General features: G+C 45.8%; 1 protein-coding gene across 1 annotated transcript in view; it reads left to right on the top strand.

Annotated features, from left to right (window-relative positions):
• The window catches only part of FLT1 (fms related receptor tyrosine kinase 1), a 64,254-nt gene that overhangs the window by 32,529 nt on the left and 12,832 nt on the right, over positions 1-18,893 (top strand). The window contains exons 7-10 of the mRNA XM_075265959.1: positions 6,829-7,003; positions 8,952-9,066; positions 16,593-16,762; positions 16,858-17,014. Of these exons, the coding sequence (XP_075122060.1) occupies positions 6,829-7,003; positions 8,952-9,066; positions 16,593-16,762; positions 16,858-17,014 (617 nt within the window). The remainder of the gene's footprint in view (positions 1-6,828; positions 7,004-8,951; positions 9,067-16,592; positions 16,763-16,857; positions 17,015-18,893) is intronic.

Here is an 18,893-nt window from a genome sequence, read left to right as displayed (position 1 = left end):
ATGCCGTCCCTAGCCGTCACTACTTCTCCCGGTGTGCCGTCCCCGCCTTGCACCAGCACGTGTCACTCAACATCAGGCGGGCCCTTAGTTCCGCGCTTTGCACAAAGGTCCACTTGACCACCGACGCGTGGACAAGTGCATGCGGACAGGGACGCTACATTTCACTGACGGCACACTGGGTGAATGTAGTTGAGGCTGGGACTGCTTCCCAAACTGGCCCGGTGTACCTCGTCTCCCCGCCTAACATTCCTGGCAGGGACACGAGAAGAACACCCCCCTCCTCCTCCTCTTCTACCGCCTCCTCCTCCGCCACCGCCTCCTCCTCCGCCACCGCCTCCTCCTCCGCTGTTAGATTGACCCCAGCTACGAGTTGGAAACGTTGCAGCACTGGCGTTGGTAGACGTCAGCAGGCTGTGCTGAAGCTGATCAGCTTGGGGGACAGACAGCACACTGCCTCCGAGGTGAGGGATGCCCTCCTCGATGAGACGGCAATATGGTTTGAGCCGCTGCACCTGGGCCCAGGCATGGTCGTTTGTGATAACGGCCGGAACCTGGTAGCAGCTCTGGAGCTTGCCGGACTCCAACATGTTCCATGCCTGGCCCACGTCTTCAACCTAGTGGTGCAACGTTTCCTAAAGAGCTACCCCAATGTTCCAGAGCTACTGGTGAAAGTGCGGCGCATGTGCGCCCACTTTCGCAAGTCGACAGTAGCCGCTGCTAGCTTAAAATCTCTCCAGCAACGCCTGCATGTGCCACAACACCGGCTTTTGTGCGACGTCCCCACACGCTGGAACTCAACGTTTCAGATGTTGAATAGAGTGGTTGAGCAGCAGAGACCTTTGATGGAATACCAGCTACAAAACCCTAGGGTGCCACAAAGTCAGCTGCCTCAGTTTCACATCCATGAGTGGCCATGGATGAGAGACCTTTGTGACATCCTACGGGTCTTTGAGGAGTCCACAAGGAGGGTGAGCTCTGAGGATGCGATGGTGAGCCTTACAATCCCGCTCTTGTGTGTTCTGAGAGAATCCCTGATTGACATCAGGGATAACTCAGATCACACAGAGGAGTTAGGGATAGCATCCGATCCGTCACAGCTGGAGAGTAGGTCCACACATCTGTCCGCTTCACTGCGTTTAATGGAGGAGGAGGAGGAGGAGGAGGAGGAAGAAGAGTTGTCCGATGATGTGATGGTGATACAGGAGGCTTCCGGGCAACTTCGAATCGTCCCATTGTTGCAGCGCGGATGGGTAGACATGGAGGATGAGGAGGAAATGGAGATTGAACTTTCCGGTGGGGCCAGAGGAGTCATGCCAACTAACACTGTGGCAGACATGGCTGAGTTCATGTTGGGGTGCTTTACAACCGACAAGCGTATTGTCAAAATCATGGAGGACAACCAGTACTGGATCTTTGCTATCCTTGACCCCCGGTATAAAAACAACATCTCGTCTTTTATTCCGGTAGAGGGGAGGGCCAATCGCATCAATGCTTGCCACAGGCAATTGGTGCAGAATATGATGGAGATGTTTCCAGCATGTGACGTTGGCGGCAGGGAGGGCAGTTCCTCCAGTAGGCAACCAAGTTCTCACCGGTCCACACAAACGAGGGGCACACTGTCTAAGGTCTGGGACACCTTGATGGCACCCCCTCGCCAAAGTGCCGCCACGGAGGGTCCTAGTGTCACCAGGCGTGAGAAGTATAGGCGCATGTTGCGGGAATACCTTTCCGACCACAGCCCTGTCCTCTCCGACCCCTCTGCGCCCTACACGTATTGGGTGTCGAAGTTGGACCTGTGGCTTGAACTTGCCCTATATGCCTTGGAGGTGCTGTCCTGTCCTGCCGCCAGCGTCCTATCTGAGAGGGTGTTCAGTGCAGCCGGTGGCATCATCACTGACAAGCGCACCCGTCTGTCAGCTGAGAGTGCCGACCGGCTCACTTTGATAAAAATGAACCACCACTGGGTAGAGCCGTCATTTTTGTGCCCACCTGTGTAAAGCACCCCAACATGAAACTCCATGTCTGTACTCAACCTCTCCAATTCCTCCGCATCCTCATACTCATCCACCATAAGCGTTGCACAATTCTGCTAATACTAGGCTCCCTCCACCCTGATTTCCCCCAACTCTGCTGGTTAGAGGCTCCCTCCACCATGAATTTGCCCAAACTGGGCTGTTTAGAGGCTCCCTCCACCATGAATTGGTCCAAACTGGGGTGGTTAGAGGCTCCCTCCACCATGAATTGGTCCAAACTGGGGTGGTTAGAGGCTCCCTCCACCATTAATTGGTCCAAACTGGGCTGGTTAGAGGCTCCCTCCACAATTAATTGGTCCAAACTGGGCTAATTAGAGGCTCCCTCCACCATGAATTGGTCCAAACTGGGTTTTTTAGAGGCTCCCTCCACCATTAATTGGTCCAAACTGGGCTGGTTAGAGGCTCCCTCCACAATTAATTGGTCCAAACTGGGCTAATTAGAGGCTCCCTCCACCATGAATTGGTCCAAACTGGGTTTTTTAGAGGCTCCCTCCACCATGAATTTGCCCAAACTGGGCTGTTTAGAGGCTCCCTCCACCATGAATTGGTCCAAACTGGGCTGGTTAGAGGCTCCCTCCACCATGAATTTCCCAAAACTTGGCTGTTTAGAGGCTCCCTCCACCATTAATTGGTCCAAACTGGGCTGGTTAGAGGCTCCCTCCACCATTAATTGGTCCAAACTGGGCTGGTTAGAGGCTCCCTCCACCATTAATTGGTCCAAACTGGGCTGGTTAGAGGCTCCCTCCACCATGAATTTCCCAAAACTTGGCTGTTTAGAGGCTCCCTCCACCATTAATTGGTCCAAACTGGGCTGGTTAGAGGCTCCCTCCACCATGAATTTGCCCAAACTGGGCTGTTTAGAGGCTCCCTCCACCATGAATTTGCCCAAACTGGGCTGTTTAGAGGCTCCCTCCACCATGAATTGGTCCAAACTGGGCTGGTTAGAGGCTCCCTCCACCATGAATTTCCCAAAACTTGGCTGTTTAGAGGCTCCCTCCACCATTAATTGGTCCAAACTGGGCTGGTTAGAGGCTCCCTCCACCATGAATTTGCCCAAACTGGGGTGGTTAGAGGCTCCCTCCACCATTAATTGGTCCAAACTGGGCTGGTTAGAGGCTCCCTCCACAATTAATTGGTCCAAACTGGGCTAATTAGAGGCTCCCTCCACCATGAATTGGTCCAAACTGGGTTTTTTAGAGGCTCCCTCCACCATGAATTTCCCAAAACTTGGCTGTTTAGAGGCTCCCTCCACCATGAATTGGTCCAAACTGGGCTGGTTAGAGGCTCCCTCCACCATGAATTTCCCAAAACTTGGCTGTTTAGAGGCTCCCTCCACCATTAATTGGTCCAAACTGGGCTGGTTAGAGGCTCCCTCCACCATGAATTTGCCCAAACTGGGCTGTTTAGAGGCTCCCTCCACCATGAATTGGTCCAAACTGGGCTGGTTAGAGGCTCCCTCCACCATGAATTTCCCAAAACTTGGCTGTTTAGAGGCTCCCTCCACCATTAATTGGTCCAAACTGGGCTGGTTAGAGGCTCCCTCCACCATGAATTGGTCCAAACTGGGGTGGTTAGAGGCTCCCTCCACCATTAATTGGTCCAAACTGGGCTGGTTAGAGGCTCCCTCCACCATGAATTTGCCCAAACTGGGCTGTTTAGAGGCTCCCTCCACCATGAATTTGCCCAAACTGGGCTGTTTAGAGGCTCCCTCCACCATGAATTGGTCCAAACTGGGCTGGTTAGAGGCTCCCTCCACCATGAATTTCCCAAAACTTGGCTGTTTAGAGGCTCCCTCCACCATTAATTGGTCCAAACTGGGCTGGTTAGAGGCTCCCTCCACCATGAATTTGCCCAAACTGGGGTGGTTAGAGGCTCCCTCCACCATTAATTGGTCCAAACTGGGCTGGTTAGAGGCTCCCTCCACAATTAATTGGTCCAAACTGGGCTAATTAGAGGCTCCCTCCACCATGAATTGGTCCAAACTGGGTTTTTTAGAGGCTCCCTCCACCATGAATTTCCCAAAACTTGGCTGTTTAGAGGCTCCCTCCACCATGAATTGGTCCAAACTGGGCTGGTTAGAGGCTCCCTCCACCATGAATTTCCCAAAACTTGGCTGTTTAGAGGCTCCCTCCACCATTAATTGGTCCAAACTGGGCTGGTTAGAGGCTCCCTCCACCATGAATTTGCCCAAACTGGGCTGTTTAGAGGCTCCCTCCACCATGAATTGGTCCAAACTGGGCTGGTTAGAGGCTCCCTCCACCATGAATTTCCCAAAACTTGGCTGTTTAGAGGCTCCCTCCACCATTAATTGGTCCAAACTGGGCTGGTTAGAGGCTCCCTCCACCATGAATTGGTCCAAACTGGGGTGGTTAGAGGCTCCCTCCACCATTAATTGGTCCAAACTGGGCTGGTTAGAGGCTCCCTCCACCATTAATTGGTCCAAACTGGGCTGGTTAGAGGCTCCCTCCACCATTAATTGGTCCAAACTGGGCTGGTTAGAGGCTCCCTCCACCATGAATTTCCCAAAACTTGGCTGTTTAGAGGCTCCCTCCACCATTAATTGGTCCAAACTGGGCTGGTTAGAGGCTCCCTCCACCATGAATTTGCCCAAACTGGGCTGTTTAGAGGCTCCCTCCACCATGAATTTGCCCAAACTGGGCTGTTTAGAGGCTCCCTCCACCATGAATTGGTCCAAACTGGGCTGGTTAGAGGCTCCCTCCACCATGAATTTCCCAAAACTTGGCTGTTTAGAGGCTCCCTCCACCATTAATTGGTCCAAACTGGGCTGGTTAGAGGCTCCCTCCACCATGAATTTGCCCAAACTGGGGTGGTTAGAGGCTCCCTCCACCATTAATTGGTCCAAACTGGGCTGGTTAGAGGCTCCCTCCACAATTAATTGGTCCAAACTGGGCTAATTAGAGGCTCCCTCCACCATGAATTGGTCCAAACTGGGTTTTTTAGAGGCTCCCTCCACCATGAATTTCCCAAAACTTGGCTGTTTAGAGGCTCCCTCCACCATGAATTGGTCCAAACTGGGCTGGTTAGAGGCTCCCTCCACCATGAATTTCCCAAAACTTGGCTGTTTAGAGGCTCCCTCCACCATTAATTGGTCCAAACTGGGCTGGTTAGAGGCTCCCTCCACCATGAATTTGCCCAAACTGGGCTGTTTAGAGGCTCCCTCCACCATGAATTGGTCCAAACTGGGCTGGTTAGAGGCTCCCTCCACCATGAATTTCCCAAAACTTGGCTGTTTAGAGGCTCCCTCCACCATGAATTGGTCCAAACTGGGCTGGTTAGAGGCTCCCTCCACCATGAATTGGTCCAAACTGGGGTGGTTAGAGGCTCCCTCCACCATTAATTGGTCCAAACTGGGCTGGTTAGAGGCTCCCTCCACCATTAATTGGTCCAAACTGGGCTGGTTAGAGGCTCCCTCCACCATGAATTTGCCCAAACTGGGGTGGTTAGAGGCTCCCTCCACCATTAATTGGTCCAAACTGGGCTGGTTAGAGGCTCCCTCCACAATTAATTGGTCCAAACTGGGCTAATTAGAGGCTCCCTCCACCATGAATTGGTCCAAACTGGGTTTTTTAGAGGCTCCCTCCACCATGAATTTGCCCAAACTGGGCTGTTTAGAGGCTCCCTCCACCATGAATTGGTCCAAACTGGGCTGGTTAGAGGCTCCCTCCACCATGAATTTCCCAAAACTTGGCTGTTTAGAGGCTCCCTCCACCATTAATTGGTCCAAACTGGGCTGGTTAGAGGCTCCCTCCACCATTAATTGGTCCAAACTGGGCTGGTTAGAGGCTCCCTCCACCATTAATTGGTCCAAACTGGGCTGGTTAGAGGCTCCCTCCACCATTAATTGGTCCAAACTGGGCTGGTTAGAGGCTCCCTCCACCATGAATTGGTCCAAACTGGGCTGGTTAGAGGCTCCCTCCACCATGAATTTCCCAAAACTTGGCTGTTTAGAGGCTCCCTCCACCATTAATTGGTCCAAACTGGGCTGGTTAGAGGCTCCCTCCACCATGAATTGGTCCAAACTGGGGTTTTTAGAGGCTCCCTCCACCATGAATTGGTCCAAACTGGGGTTTTTAGAGTCTCCCTCCACCATGAATTGGTCCAAACTGGGGTTTTTAGAGTCTCCCTCCACCATGAATTGGTCCAAACTGGGGTTTTTAGAGGCTCCCTCCACCATGAATTTGCCCAAACTCTGCTGGTTAGAGGCTCAATCCACCCTGATTTTCAAAACAAATGTTGGTGCCAACCTCAACTTACTACAAGGGCCAAATTCACTGCTGGTGACAAGCTCTCCTCACTGCAAGTGCCAAATACACATGTTTCAAGGTGTTTTCCTACTGTCAGAGAGGTGGTATTGAGTGTGTAAAGTGTGTAGTTGTTAGGCTGTGATGTTGGGGTAATAGAGGGTCTTTGGTGTGTTAGATGCCCCCAGACATGCTTCCCCTGCTGTCCCAGTGTCATTCCAGAGGTGTTGGCATCATTTCCTGGGGTGTCATAGTGGACTTGGTGACCCTCCAGACACGGATTTGGGTTTCCCCCTTAACGAGTATCTGTTCCCCATAGACTATAATGGGGTTCGAAACCCGTTCGAACACACGAACATTGAGCGGCTGTTCGAATCGAATTTCGAACCTCGAACATTTTAGTGTTCGCTCATCTCTAATAAGAAGCATATACTGGTAAATAACAAGTATAGTAACATATGGAAATATAGTCATGTCATGAGACAGGTAACCAAATAGACCCCCAGTTTCCAATGATATGTTTTTTTTTCTAGAAATTTGGCAGACTGGCCTCCATAATAAAGAGGATTGCTTTATCAGACTCCAAAGCAACGGTGTACAGCATGCTATTTATTCACAAAGTAAGGAGCATCGACCAAGGCTTGTATACCTGCACTGCGAAGAATGGTCCATGCACCAAATCCAAAGATACCACCCTTCGTGTTCATGGTAAGAGCTTCTGCACAATTAGAATCTACCAAAAAAAAGATATTTTGACTATCATTATTAGAGATGAGCGAGTAGTACTCGATCGAGTAGGTATTCGATTGAATACTACGGTATTCTAAATACTCGTACTCAATCGAGTACCACTCGCTATTGGAATGTAAAAGTTTGATGCAGAACCAGCATTGATTGGCCGAATGCTATACAGTCGGTAAATCAACGCTGGTTCTTCTCCTACCTTTAGAAGTCTTCTCCGAGCAGCTTCACCGCGGCATCTTCCGGCTCTAAATTCACTTTGCCAGGCATCGGGCCTGGGCAGAGCCGACTGCGCATGTCCGATTGTAGTGCAGGCATGTGCAGTCGGCTCTGCCCAGGCCCGATGCCTGGCAGAGTGAATTCAGAGCCGGAAGATGCCGCTGGGACGCTGCACGGAGAAGACTGCTCGGAGGATCCAGCCCGACCCTCACTCGTGGACTTGGTAAGTGTAATTTTATCGAATGTTGCCTACCCCTGAAATGAGCATTTTCCCCCCATAGATTATAATAGGGTTCAATATTCGATTCGAGTAGTCGAATATTGAGGGACAACTCGAAACAAATATCGAATCTCGAACATTTTACTGTTCGCTCATCTCTAATCATTATCTCTATTAGTCAGAGCTAGGAGTGGTTCTTCCTTTGGTCAGTCTATGAATTACTTGGTCAGCCATTCGAATGAATGTAAAAAGTGGCCTTCAATAGTTGTTAAACAGCCATTCCCTCTAACCCCATTATACATACATGCTCGGTTTGGCCGATATTCTGGTATTATGAATGGAGAGAGGGGAGGATGCCACTGTCATGCATATTTAGTCACTTCTTTTCCCCCTGAGTTCAAAAGCAATTTCTACTAGGGACTAGAGCTTGAGGGGGCCAAACAGGGGTATAGCTATAAGCTGTGGGGAGGTAGGAATCGTTGTTAGACCCAGAGCCTCAAGGGGCCCAAGGGCATCTCGAAAATATAACATCCGTGTTATAGCTATCACATAGTAAATAAGGGCCTTGTATAGATTTTTGCATTGAGCCCAGAAACTTCAACTTATGCCCTTGATCAGGTTTAAAGTTCAACATGCCTGATACTTTTTTTCCCCCAACATCATCTTACTGGAAAAATTTGGGACACCTCCATACAAAACAAATAGTTTCTTGGTCCTGCCAAAATTGGCCAGCTCAGCCAACATTCAATTGTGTATGACCAACTTAATACTATGTTCAGTGGCATAACTAAAGTCTTGTGGCCCCTGGTGCAATCATTTGTCTGGGGCCCCCTACCTCATTCGTACAGTGAATTCTTGATAGTGATGGTTACGGGTACTAAGGAGTTTAATCCACCTTAGTGTGGTTCGGGGAATCTGTGGGTATCCTTGGTTTATGGGCCAGATTGAAGCTGCAATCTCAATACTGATGCCAGTGCTTATGGGCCCCCTAAGGCTCCTGGATCCTGGTGCGATTGCACCCCCTCAAGTTTCGCCCCTGACTATGTTACAGACAAAGGTATCGCTGCCTATGACTACCTTGGTGATAACATCTGACCTCAGAAGGTTACAGAACACTGGATTAATGTGGGGAAGTATTCTAAGTAGATTGACTAAGTGTACTAAAAGGGGCCTACTTCTTTCGTAAAAACAATGCCACTCTTGTCCATGGGCTGTGTCTGGTATTGCACCACTGCTGCACCTGGAATGGGGCTGAGTCATAACAGACATAGGCCATGCGCAAGAACAAAGAAAGGAGAAAGAGCAGATGGTGGTGTTCTTCAGCACTAGGACCAATAAAGGATTCAAAAATATTTTTGGTTTTTGGTAAATGGGGCTAGTCAATAATAAATTTAACCCAACCATGACAAGCTGTTTGGCCACATAGATTCGATTTTCATGAATTGTAATATTCATTTTCCTTGATCTATTCTGCAGCTCCTTACATTAATGCTAAACCTCGAAAGACAGGTGTATTAGAAGCTGTGGTGGGTGACAAATCTTATCGGATTGCCGTGAAAGTGAGAGCATTTCCTCCTCCTGAAATTACATGGTAAGTAAAGAATTCCTTGTTATACGTTTGATGCAATATTAAGTAACGTAACATGACCTTTCGTAAGTTCTCATAGGGTGCTTGTACTATTTGGTAGAACATGGAGTACCTAGAGGGGACCCCATAACTGTCTAGCTCTGCTCTGCCATATGTATTAGCCCTTTGGTAGCTGTTTCATTGGCATTGTGGTTTACCCTCATTTCCCTGTAATATTAAGCAATTTGGCCTGTACAGCTCATGAATAGACACCACACCGGGCTTTCCTTTCAATGAGTCATGTCCTTTAGCAGCGATTGCCAGACTACATTTACGCATTGGGCTTTTTTCGCTGTAGGACGTGCTGATTCAACTCATGTTCCTAGCACTTCTTTGCCAAGTAACTCTTTCTAGCTGAAAAACACAAAGTCACAGGTTATTCGGCACATTTTTTATGTATCATATGTCATTTTTTTTCCATTTTATTTTATAACACTCATTTTTAAGCAAAGTGACAAAGTATTTGGAGTTACAGGAAAGCACACTGTGCTCCATTGTGTGGTTCATGTGCCCATGCTTTAACATAGGTGCAAGCCAAGTAGCCAATCAGATCATGGAAATGACATAGCAGCAGATTTTACAGATTATGCGAGCAGCGGTGACTTGTACAATCTGTGTAGGGTGGGAGACGTGTCCTGAGCCGGAGAGGGGGTCTGGAGTTCAGGCTGGAAAGGTATTTAGATTTACGACTTTACTGTTCAATCTTTGACCCAGGTGAAGGAACACTTTGTGATAAATGTATCACTGGGCATTATGGTGGGTCAATGGTTACCAAGTTTCTTTGCAGCATTGGGGTCCTGGGTTTGGTTCTAGCCAATGACATCTTCTGCATGGATTTTATTTATTCCACGTTGTTTTTTGTGACTTTGCTATGGGTGCTTAGTGTCCTCCCATGATCTAAAAACTTGCTGAAACGACTTCTTATGAAAGTAGCCCTTGGGTAAATGTGATTTTGATCAAATGTTATGTCGTCAATGAAATGAGGTGACAATACAGCAGAGTATGGGAGTGCTAAATAGACACAAAAACACCACATTACAGACAAGGCTAGAACTATGCATGATATTGAGACTGAAAATGTAATATTCGATGAGTCTAAAGATGAGCGAGTACTGTTGGGATCAGCCGATCCGAACAGCATGCTCCATAGAAATTAATGGATGCACCTGATACTTCCGCTTTGACGGCGGCCGGCCGCTTAACCCCCCGCGTGCCGGCTACATCCATTCATTTCTATGTGAGAGTGCTGTTCGGATCGGCTGATCCGAACAGTACTCGCTCATCTCTATGACTACTTGGTCATGGTCATGGCACCTTGCATCTCATCATTTGGTCTATCATAGGGTGCAATGTAGTAGTACAACATGGTGATCTTAAGTCACTAGACTTAAAATCACCCTAGTCTGAAGATGTCATGCAGGGAAAAATGGCTGCTGTTGCAATATATGGCAGTTCACATCTGCGTTCCAAGTTTCCGGTCAGGGAATCTGCCTGGGGACCTCCCGAACCTATACGCATAAAAAACAGTTACCTAAGGAAACCCATAGACCCCATAGACTATAATGGGATCCGTGTGGTCTCTGCTCGGTTTCCACATGAAACATGCGGAGAGAAAAGTACTGCTTGCTGAACACAAACCTGAACAGAGATGTGAATCAGGCCTAAGCCATTAAATAGAAGCAAATAATGGGCAGTGAATTTATTTCTATGCCTATAATATAATCCTCATTGTGGCAGGGATTGTCCACAGTAGAGATGAGCGAACACTGTTCGGATCAGCCGATCCGAGCAGCATGCTCCCATAGAAATGAATGGAAGCACCTGTGACGCTGACTTTGCCGGCGGCCGGACGGCATCACAGGTGCTTCCATTCATTTCTATGAGAGTGTGCTGTTCGGATCGGCTGATCCGAACAGTGTTCGCTCATCTCTAGTCCACAGCAGAAACCAACATCCCCCACCAACTTGCTGCATGTGATCAAGGGAGGGTAAGCCATATATCTTGGTACTGGTAACATACGTCTTCTGTTGTTGGGAGTCCGTGAACTTAACTTCTGGAAATCCCAAGAGAATGGTGGTGAAGTCACAATTCATCTTCAATTGTTACCTATGGAAGTAAAGTTTGTGACAAGGTCACCATAGTCGCTTGCAAATTTTCTTCCTTTAGAGAACAATAAGGGTCCCACGGCAAATGTGATTTTAGCACAAGTCACACACAATTTCAAGACACTGAGGAGCCCTGGAATATTGTATGAAATTCGTCAATTAATAATTGCTGATCAGGATTGCTATGTATAGCGCGTCAGCCTTCGTCATTGGCAATGTGCACCCATTCTTTTTGAGGTTTACCTAAATTAACTATTGTAGTCAGTTCTTGGCAGTAATGCAGAATATTCTAAAATTAAAAAATAAGATGCAAAACACCTTTAATAAACAATGCTATCTAGGGGGCAGATCTGCAGCTCTGCAGCACCGCGACTGGCCTAATGTATTAACCCTGAAACAAAGGTTTGCGTGACAGATCCAATTAGGAAAACAAGTAACGTGAAGGGGAATAGCCTCCATACTTTCAGTTCCTGAAATAGTAAGGGAAGACAATCAATTGTTAATCATGCTCTAGGGTCATGGACTCGCGTTTCCCATAGGGTTCTGCTCAGTGAAGGTATTCCAGTTCACATCATTCTATTAGCCCTGAACAATTAATGATGTTTTTCCTGTCCCTTCTCATAATTGAAATTCAAGTGCTTTCGATGGCTTTATATCAAGTTCTTGTGTCCAATGTCATGTCTATAGGGATCTGGATCTCATAAAATAACTATATTTTTCATAGGTACTTACCTTCCCACTCCATGCGACATGATTGACTTCATGTAGAAATTTCCTTTGAGGCCATAGGAGTCTGTCCTTCGTAAGACTTTAGAAGAAAACGCTACTATGGCAGAAAATCCTTACACTGTCCTACCTCAAAGGTTGCAAGCAATTTTATAGGGCCAGGTTATAAGGAGGGCAAAGGGACAAGAGACTTCCACCATCTAGGGGACTCTATGTCTTAGATCCATCAAACTCTATATATGTAAATGTCTGTACACATAATAATAATGCTAAGAATAATAAGAAGAATAAGGTTTTGTATGCCCAGATTTTAGGAGGATCTCAAGACGTTAAGCTGGTCACGGGGCATTCTGATGTTGGAAACCTGGTAACTGGTGAAGGAACCTAGCCGTTCACCATTATAGGTGAAACATTAGATTATACAGTTCTAATTAAAGTCAATAGGTTCCATGGGGATCCTAGGTCTTCAAAGAAATGTTTAATACATCTTACTATGTATTTAAGGTTGAAAAAATTATAACCAGCAGATCGGTTGGGTCTGACACCCAGCACCCTTATCAATCAGCAGTTGTGCAGAGAATGGAGCAGGAAGAAGACAGCTCCGTTTTCTGTGTGGTAGTCAGACAATTCCATTCCACCTGTCTGATATTGGTGACCGATCCGTAGGATAGGTCATCAATATTTTTAGCCTGGCAAACTCCTTAAATGTTAAAGGGGTTTCACAAATTGGTACAAATTTATCCAAATTTAGAGAATGACATAAATACTAAAGAGACGTTACTCAACTGATTATCACCCCACAACGTCAGCTGCGGTCGCCACAGGTCTTTGTTGACTTTCTTATTGTATTAATGTGCCTACTTGGCTGACCTCACCACCGATTATGGAGTGCATGTTACAAGACCACTGAAGCCAGGGATGGGCTCCAGTGGTCATATGGGTATATGGCAGGAAAGTCAACATCAACAGCAGATCTGAGGAGACCATTGACGTGGTAGTCGTGGAAAAGTAGGGTATTTATAAAGTTTTGTTATATTTTGGCATTTCCAGCCTTTGGCCAATTTGTTCCATGCAATCCAATGATTTAAATTTTGATTGTGTAATTCTCTGTTTCACCTGTGGGGGTGCTGCAGAAAACTTAACACTTGCAGCTAGATTCCTCCACATATAATAAATGATCACTGGTGGCTCCAACATGAGAACGCCATGTGATCAGCTTACCTTCTTAGGGCACTTCTAATACACTTCGAAGTCTTCTCCCAAGCCAACAATCCCTTTAACAAAACTGACTACATAACTTAGCTTTGTGTTAGTGACCTTGGTATTAAACCTTGCCATTTTACTTAAAAAAAAAACCTCAATTTTCCTAAAGCTGTTCCTTGAGATATTCTCATATGCCCAGAGGAACAAATGTGTTAAATCTGGTTATATTTAGATCCCACCAAAGAAAATAGACGTCTTAACTCTCGCATAATCATACCCATGAGTTATTTCCCATGCAATGAATGCAGGGGTCATAATATGAAGGGTTAGGAAGGGGATTTGTGTGAAAATAAGAAATTTATTTTCCACAAATGTTCCGAATTCCAACTTCTAAGAATATCCGGAGTTATTTTTATGTAGTTTTGTAAGTTCCACCAGCAAAGTGAAGGTCGTCTGAGCTTGAACTCTGTTATAAATAGAGATTTTTCTCGTAGTGGAGCTAAGTAAAGTAATTTCTAACATTCATGTGTAACGGACTTGATGCCAGTGTAAAATCCTATTACAATGGAATTTCATTCCCCTTCAAGTCATCTGGCTTAGGAGCATGGTAGAACTGCATGAAGACAATTGGACATGAGTCATAGACATCTCCAGGCACTTAGTCATGTAAGCTTGGCATTGTTTTGAGCAAAAGTCTTCTTGGTTTATGTTGAAACCATTTGGCTCCTGTAAAGATGTGGGCTGGAGAGAATCCACACTTAGTCTGCTGCATTGTATAGTTCCAGACATGTTCCTCAACGTCGACCTTTCTAAGACCTAGCTATTTATGCTCGAAGAAAGCAGAACTAAAAGTTCTGGCAACTGTAATCCATTTCGTCTCATGAGGGAACAAGTCCTTCAATTTAATTAGATTACTAGACCTCTAACCCCTCTTTAAAGCGATCCTGTCATGTTATACATGTTGTCTAATCTGTATACACAAGGTTGTAGAGCAGGAGAAGCTGAGAAGATTGATATAATATATAGTTCAACTTTAAGTCTCATTTTAGTTTTAGGAGTCCAGTGGGCCGTTCTAAATTATAGACCTCCATTTCTGTATCAGTTATAAGGGAAAGGCTATTAAGTTATAATATGACCTACTACTGGACCCCTAACCCAATAGTAAAGAGGATGTGAAATGAATAAATGACAGGTTATACTAAATATTTTCCCACAAATTTATATATCAATCTGCTTATCTCCGCCTGATCTGTAAACTTCTGCCCTTAGATAGAACACCATGTTCAACGTGACAGGTTCCCATTATAACCCATTGTAGTAAAGCTTTTGAAGTTGGATTACAGGAACTGTAAAGAACCCTTTCTTGTATTGATGACGGGACCACTTCTCTCCACAGGGAAAGAACAGCCCCCCCCCCCCATTTATTAATCTGACAACCCACATTTACACTCTATAGCCCTTATACATCTTTGCCTCCAAAAATTATATCCTTACATGGCATGTTAGTCTCTGTTGAAGTCATGACTTATCTATTCCTAAAGAGATTCCAATTACGGTAATCCTGTTGGGTCCCACTGACCTAAAATTGGTTACATTAAGGAGTATCTAGGAGTCTTATGTCATGGCCGATTTTTTTCAGGGCAACTAACTGCAGATTGAGGGAAGTAATAGTGCAAGAGCAGACATAACCTATGAACATATGTGTTTCTGAAACCCTTAAAGCTTGGTCTACAGGGTATATTTGACTGTGACTCCTATCACTCGACCAAAGGTCACATGGTCGCCCTACAACTCCTTCTCCAATGTAAGTGATTGGAGTTGTATTCCAACCCCAAGGGTACTAAAACTGCAAGTTTTAGTTGCGAAAAAATCCAGCAATGCTAGATCTTTTTGCAACCAGACGTGTAAGAGTTGCAGGGTGACGCAACAATTTTTTTTCGCATCACAGGAGTCATGGCCAAAGTCGCCTTGTCGTCAGCCCTGGTCTTAGCGTTATTTTTATTATTGTTTATTTATATAGCACCATTAATTCCATGGTGCTGTACATTATTATATTAATTCCATGGTGTTGTACATTATTATATGAATTCCATGGTGCTGTACATTATTATATTAATTCCATGGTGCTGTACATCATTATATTAATTCCATGGTGCTGTACATTATTATATTTATTCCATGGTGCTTTACATTTGGGAGTTCACATACAGTACACAAAATATACAGATATGATACTAACAATGGCTGACTGGCACAGTGGGGTAGAGGGCCCTGCCCGCGAGGGCTTACAATCTATGAGGGTGAGAGATAGAGACAGAAGGTGAGGGGAGAGACACTTAAAGAGGACCTTTCACCATATCCGGGCACATGCAGTGTTATATACTGCCAGAAAGCTGACAGTGTGCTGAATTCAGCGCACTGTCGGCTTTTCCGATCTGTGCCCGGTGTAAAGCGATATCGGTCCCAGTACCGTAGCGCTTTACAGTCAGAAGGGCGTTTCTGACCATTAGCCAGAGACGTCCTTCTGCCTCGCGGCGCCAATCACGCTGTGCTGTGGAGCGGGGAGGAACGCCCCCTCCCTCTCCTGCTAATACTCGTCTACGGACAAGCTGTGTGAGCAGAGGGAGGGGGCGTTCCTCCCCGCTCCACAGCACAGCGCGATAGGCGCCGCGAGGCAGAAGGACGTCTCTGGCTAATGGTCAGAAACGCCCTTCTGACCATAGAGCACTACGGTACCGGCACCGTAAGCTCTGTACACCGGGCACAGATCGGGAAAGCCGACAGTGCGCTGAATTCAGCGCACTGTCAGCTTTCCAGCAGTATATAACACTGCATGTGCCCGGATATGGTGAAAGGTCCTCTTTAAGGTGGTGGTGTGGTGACAGTGTTATTGGAGGTTGTAGGCCTTCCTGAATAGGTGAGTCTTCAGGGCCTTCTTGAATCCTGTGATTGTGGGGGTCAGCCTTATGTATCTTGGTAAGGAGTTCCAGTGTATGGGGGATGCACGGGAGAATTGATGCATGGGAGAAAAGTTCTCAGAATTTTGGTGGTAAGAATAGCGCCGCAGACTATGAGATTAATGCCATATAAGGGTGCATGCACACTACGTAACGCCGGGCGTGTATGAGAGCCGTACACGCCGGCATTACGGCAGACTGCCGAACACTTCCCATTCACTTCAATGGGAGCGCTCGTAACAGCGGCGTTTACGAGCGCTCCCATTGAAGTGAATGGGAAGTGTTCGGCAGCCCTGCTGTAACGCCGGCATGTACGGCTCTCATACACGCCCGGCGTTACGTAGTGTGCATGCACCCTAAGACTAAAAAGCAGGAGAAACTGGTAACTAATTCCTGAAATATCAGCTGAAAGGCATCTTTAGTTGCTATGAAAATTTAACAAACATTTTGAGAAATTGTCGGCTTTGCACTTACCTTTTGTGTTCACTTTCTGTCCTAGGTGGAAAAATAACTTATTGGCAGCAGACAAGTGTGCCCGGTACATAATACACAACAATGTCCTGACTATTAAAGATGTGGCCGAAGAAGATGCCGGAGAATACATAATGTCCCTGAAACTAAAACGGTGGAACCTTGTGAAAAATGTAACCATGACCCTTCGAGTTAATGGTAGGTTGGTTGCTCTTTATGTTCTGTCAGTTAAAGGATTGGACAGTGAGTTCCTGCTATGATCCTACATTATATCTTTTCTTTCTATTTAATAGTAAAGCCCCAGATTTATGAGAAATCCATGTCAATCCAAGAACCACAACCTTACATGCTAGGCAGCAGGCAAACGCTGACATGTACAGTATATGGAGTTCCACCACCAACAATAACCTGGACCTGGCGTCCATGCATGCGGCACCACTTGGGCTCACGGTAGGTTTCTGCTGGGTGTGTCTTATATTTAGTATAGGAAACTGAAAATACCCGAAGTAACTCAGTTATTTCTAAAACAGCCTGAAATATAAAACGTAGCAATCTTAGTTGGGACGGCTTCTTTACGTTTCTGTTACACCGATTTCTATTCTCATGGCTGTGGGCCATACCCATACACATTATATTGATGTCAACTGTCTCAATGATATTGGCAAGACTGGACAGGACGGTGGTGTCCCATGCCCCCGTACAATAACAGATGTCAAGGGTTAGAAGGGTCAGACCTGTTGGATTTGAACATGCCCAATCATTTTTTTTTTTTTTTAATGTAGATTGTGAGCCCCACATAGAGCTCACAATGTACATTTTTCCCTATCAGTATGTCTTTGGAATATGGGATGGAAATCCATGCAAACACGGGGAGAACATACAAACTCCTTGCAGATGGTTTTTTGCCCTTGGCAGGATTTGAACACCAGGACTCCAGCGCTGCAAGGCTGCAGTGCTAACCACTGAGCCACCGTGTGGCCCCCATGCCCAATCATTTTATCACCAGCAAACTCAATATCAAACTAGCCACCGTGCAAGGGGGCATTACGCTGTGCACCATCATGTCTTTAGACAATCCTACAGATGCACCATTTGCTTTAGAAAAGCTGATTATGTAAATCAGGCTCAAGCTCAATGGGGGCGTACCAGAAGTTACAAAATCTCTGTATTTACACTTGAAACCCTGATGCCCTGCATGCCCATTGCCTCATCATTTACATATTTCACAAAAGACATGGTGCATCTACTGGGATATCTAATGGTATGATGATGGCACTCAACATAATGTCCTCTACAATGAACTGTGGCCGGTATGATGTCAAGATTCCTGGTGAAGATTCCCTTTACGCACTCCATGTGGTGTTGTATGATATCTCCATATGGCACCCTAGTAGTAGATTCAGACCTTGTAAGACAATAAGTTATGCTAGCATCGCAGTAGTCCAGGCCATCCATTTGGGTCCATCTGGGGATCCAAACGATGGAGAGCCGGCCCGTTACGATAGTGGTTACATATGAACACTGGTGTACTCCATTGACTATAATCTGGTCCATTGGGTGTTCACTACTTAAAAACTGGACTCTTTTCTCTGCCGATTTTCTGCGGTTTCTGTGATGGAGACTCCATTGCACATGTAAACCCAGCCTTAACAACATAGGCTGGTAACATTATATGCCATAGACTATTCTGATATTGACCCTCAATTCTGATATCCTTCATCTGTAGTTCTACATATAATGGAGTCAGTAACTTCCATGTGGTCCACCATTTTGCCTTTCTGCACATTGGCATACCGTCTTGTCTCCCACTTTGAGTTTTTATGCTCTGCATCTTTAATAATCACTATCTTCATCTGATTTTATGGACATGACCCCTTCATAGGCAGCGAGATCTAGAAAAATAGGGTTTAGACACCAAACATATTGATGAAATCACAATGTAGAATAAATATTTGTAAAATTCCATTCCGCAGTAATATGGATGGAGACTCGCTGTGGTTTGTTTTCTCATTTAATATACAAAGCCTTATAATGGAATATTAAGCCCTTAAGTCCAGACTGGAATTTGATGCTAAAATAAAAAAACAAAAAAACATCCTATGATTCACCATCTGGTTTTAATGTGTACGGCTGAGAAAATAAGATTTTTTTTTTAACTAAAACTCCTGTAATTATATAATTGTTCATTTTTTCCCAATATTGTACAAACAAAAATTTCAATAACAGGAAACAATATTTCATTTTCCAGAGGCCTCGCAGGGAGCTGATCCTCACTACGGGTGACTCTGTATGAGGGTATTATAGTGTTGAATCTCTAATATAGTATTTT

This window comes from Leptodactylus fuscus, chromosome 2 (genome assembly GCF_031893055.1).
Source record: "Leptodactylus fuscus isolate aLepFus1 chromosome 2, aLepFus1.hap2, whole genome shotgun sequence".
NCBI lineage: Eukaryota > Metazoa > Chordata > Amphibia > Anura > Leptodactylidae > Leptodactylus > Leptodactylus fuscus.
This window is presented reverse-complemented; position numbering and strand designations above follow the sequence as displayed.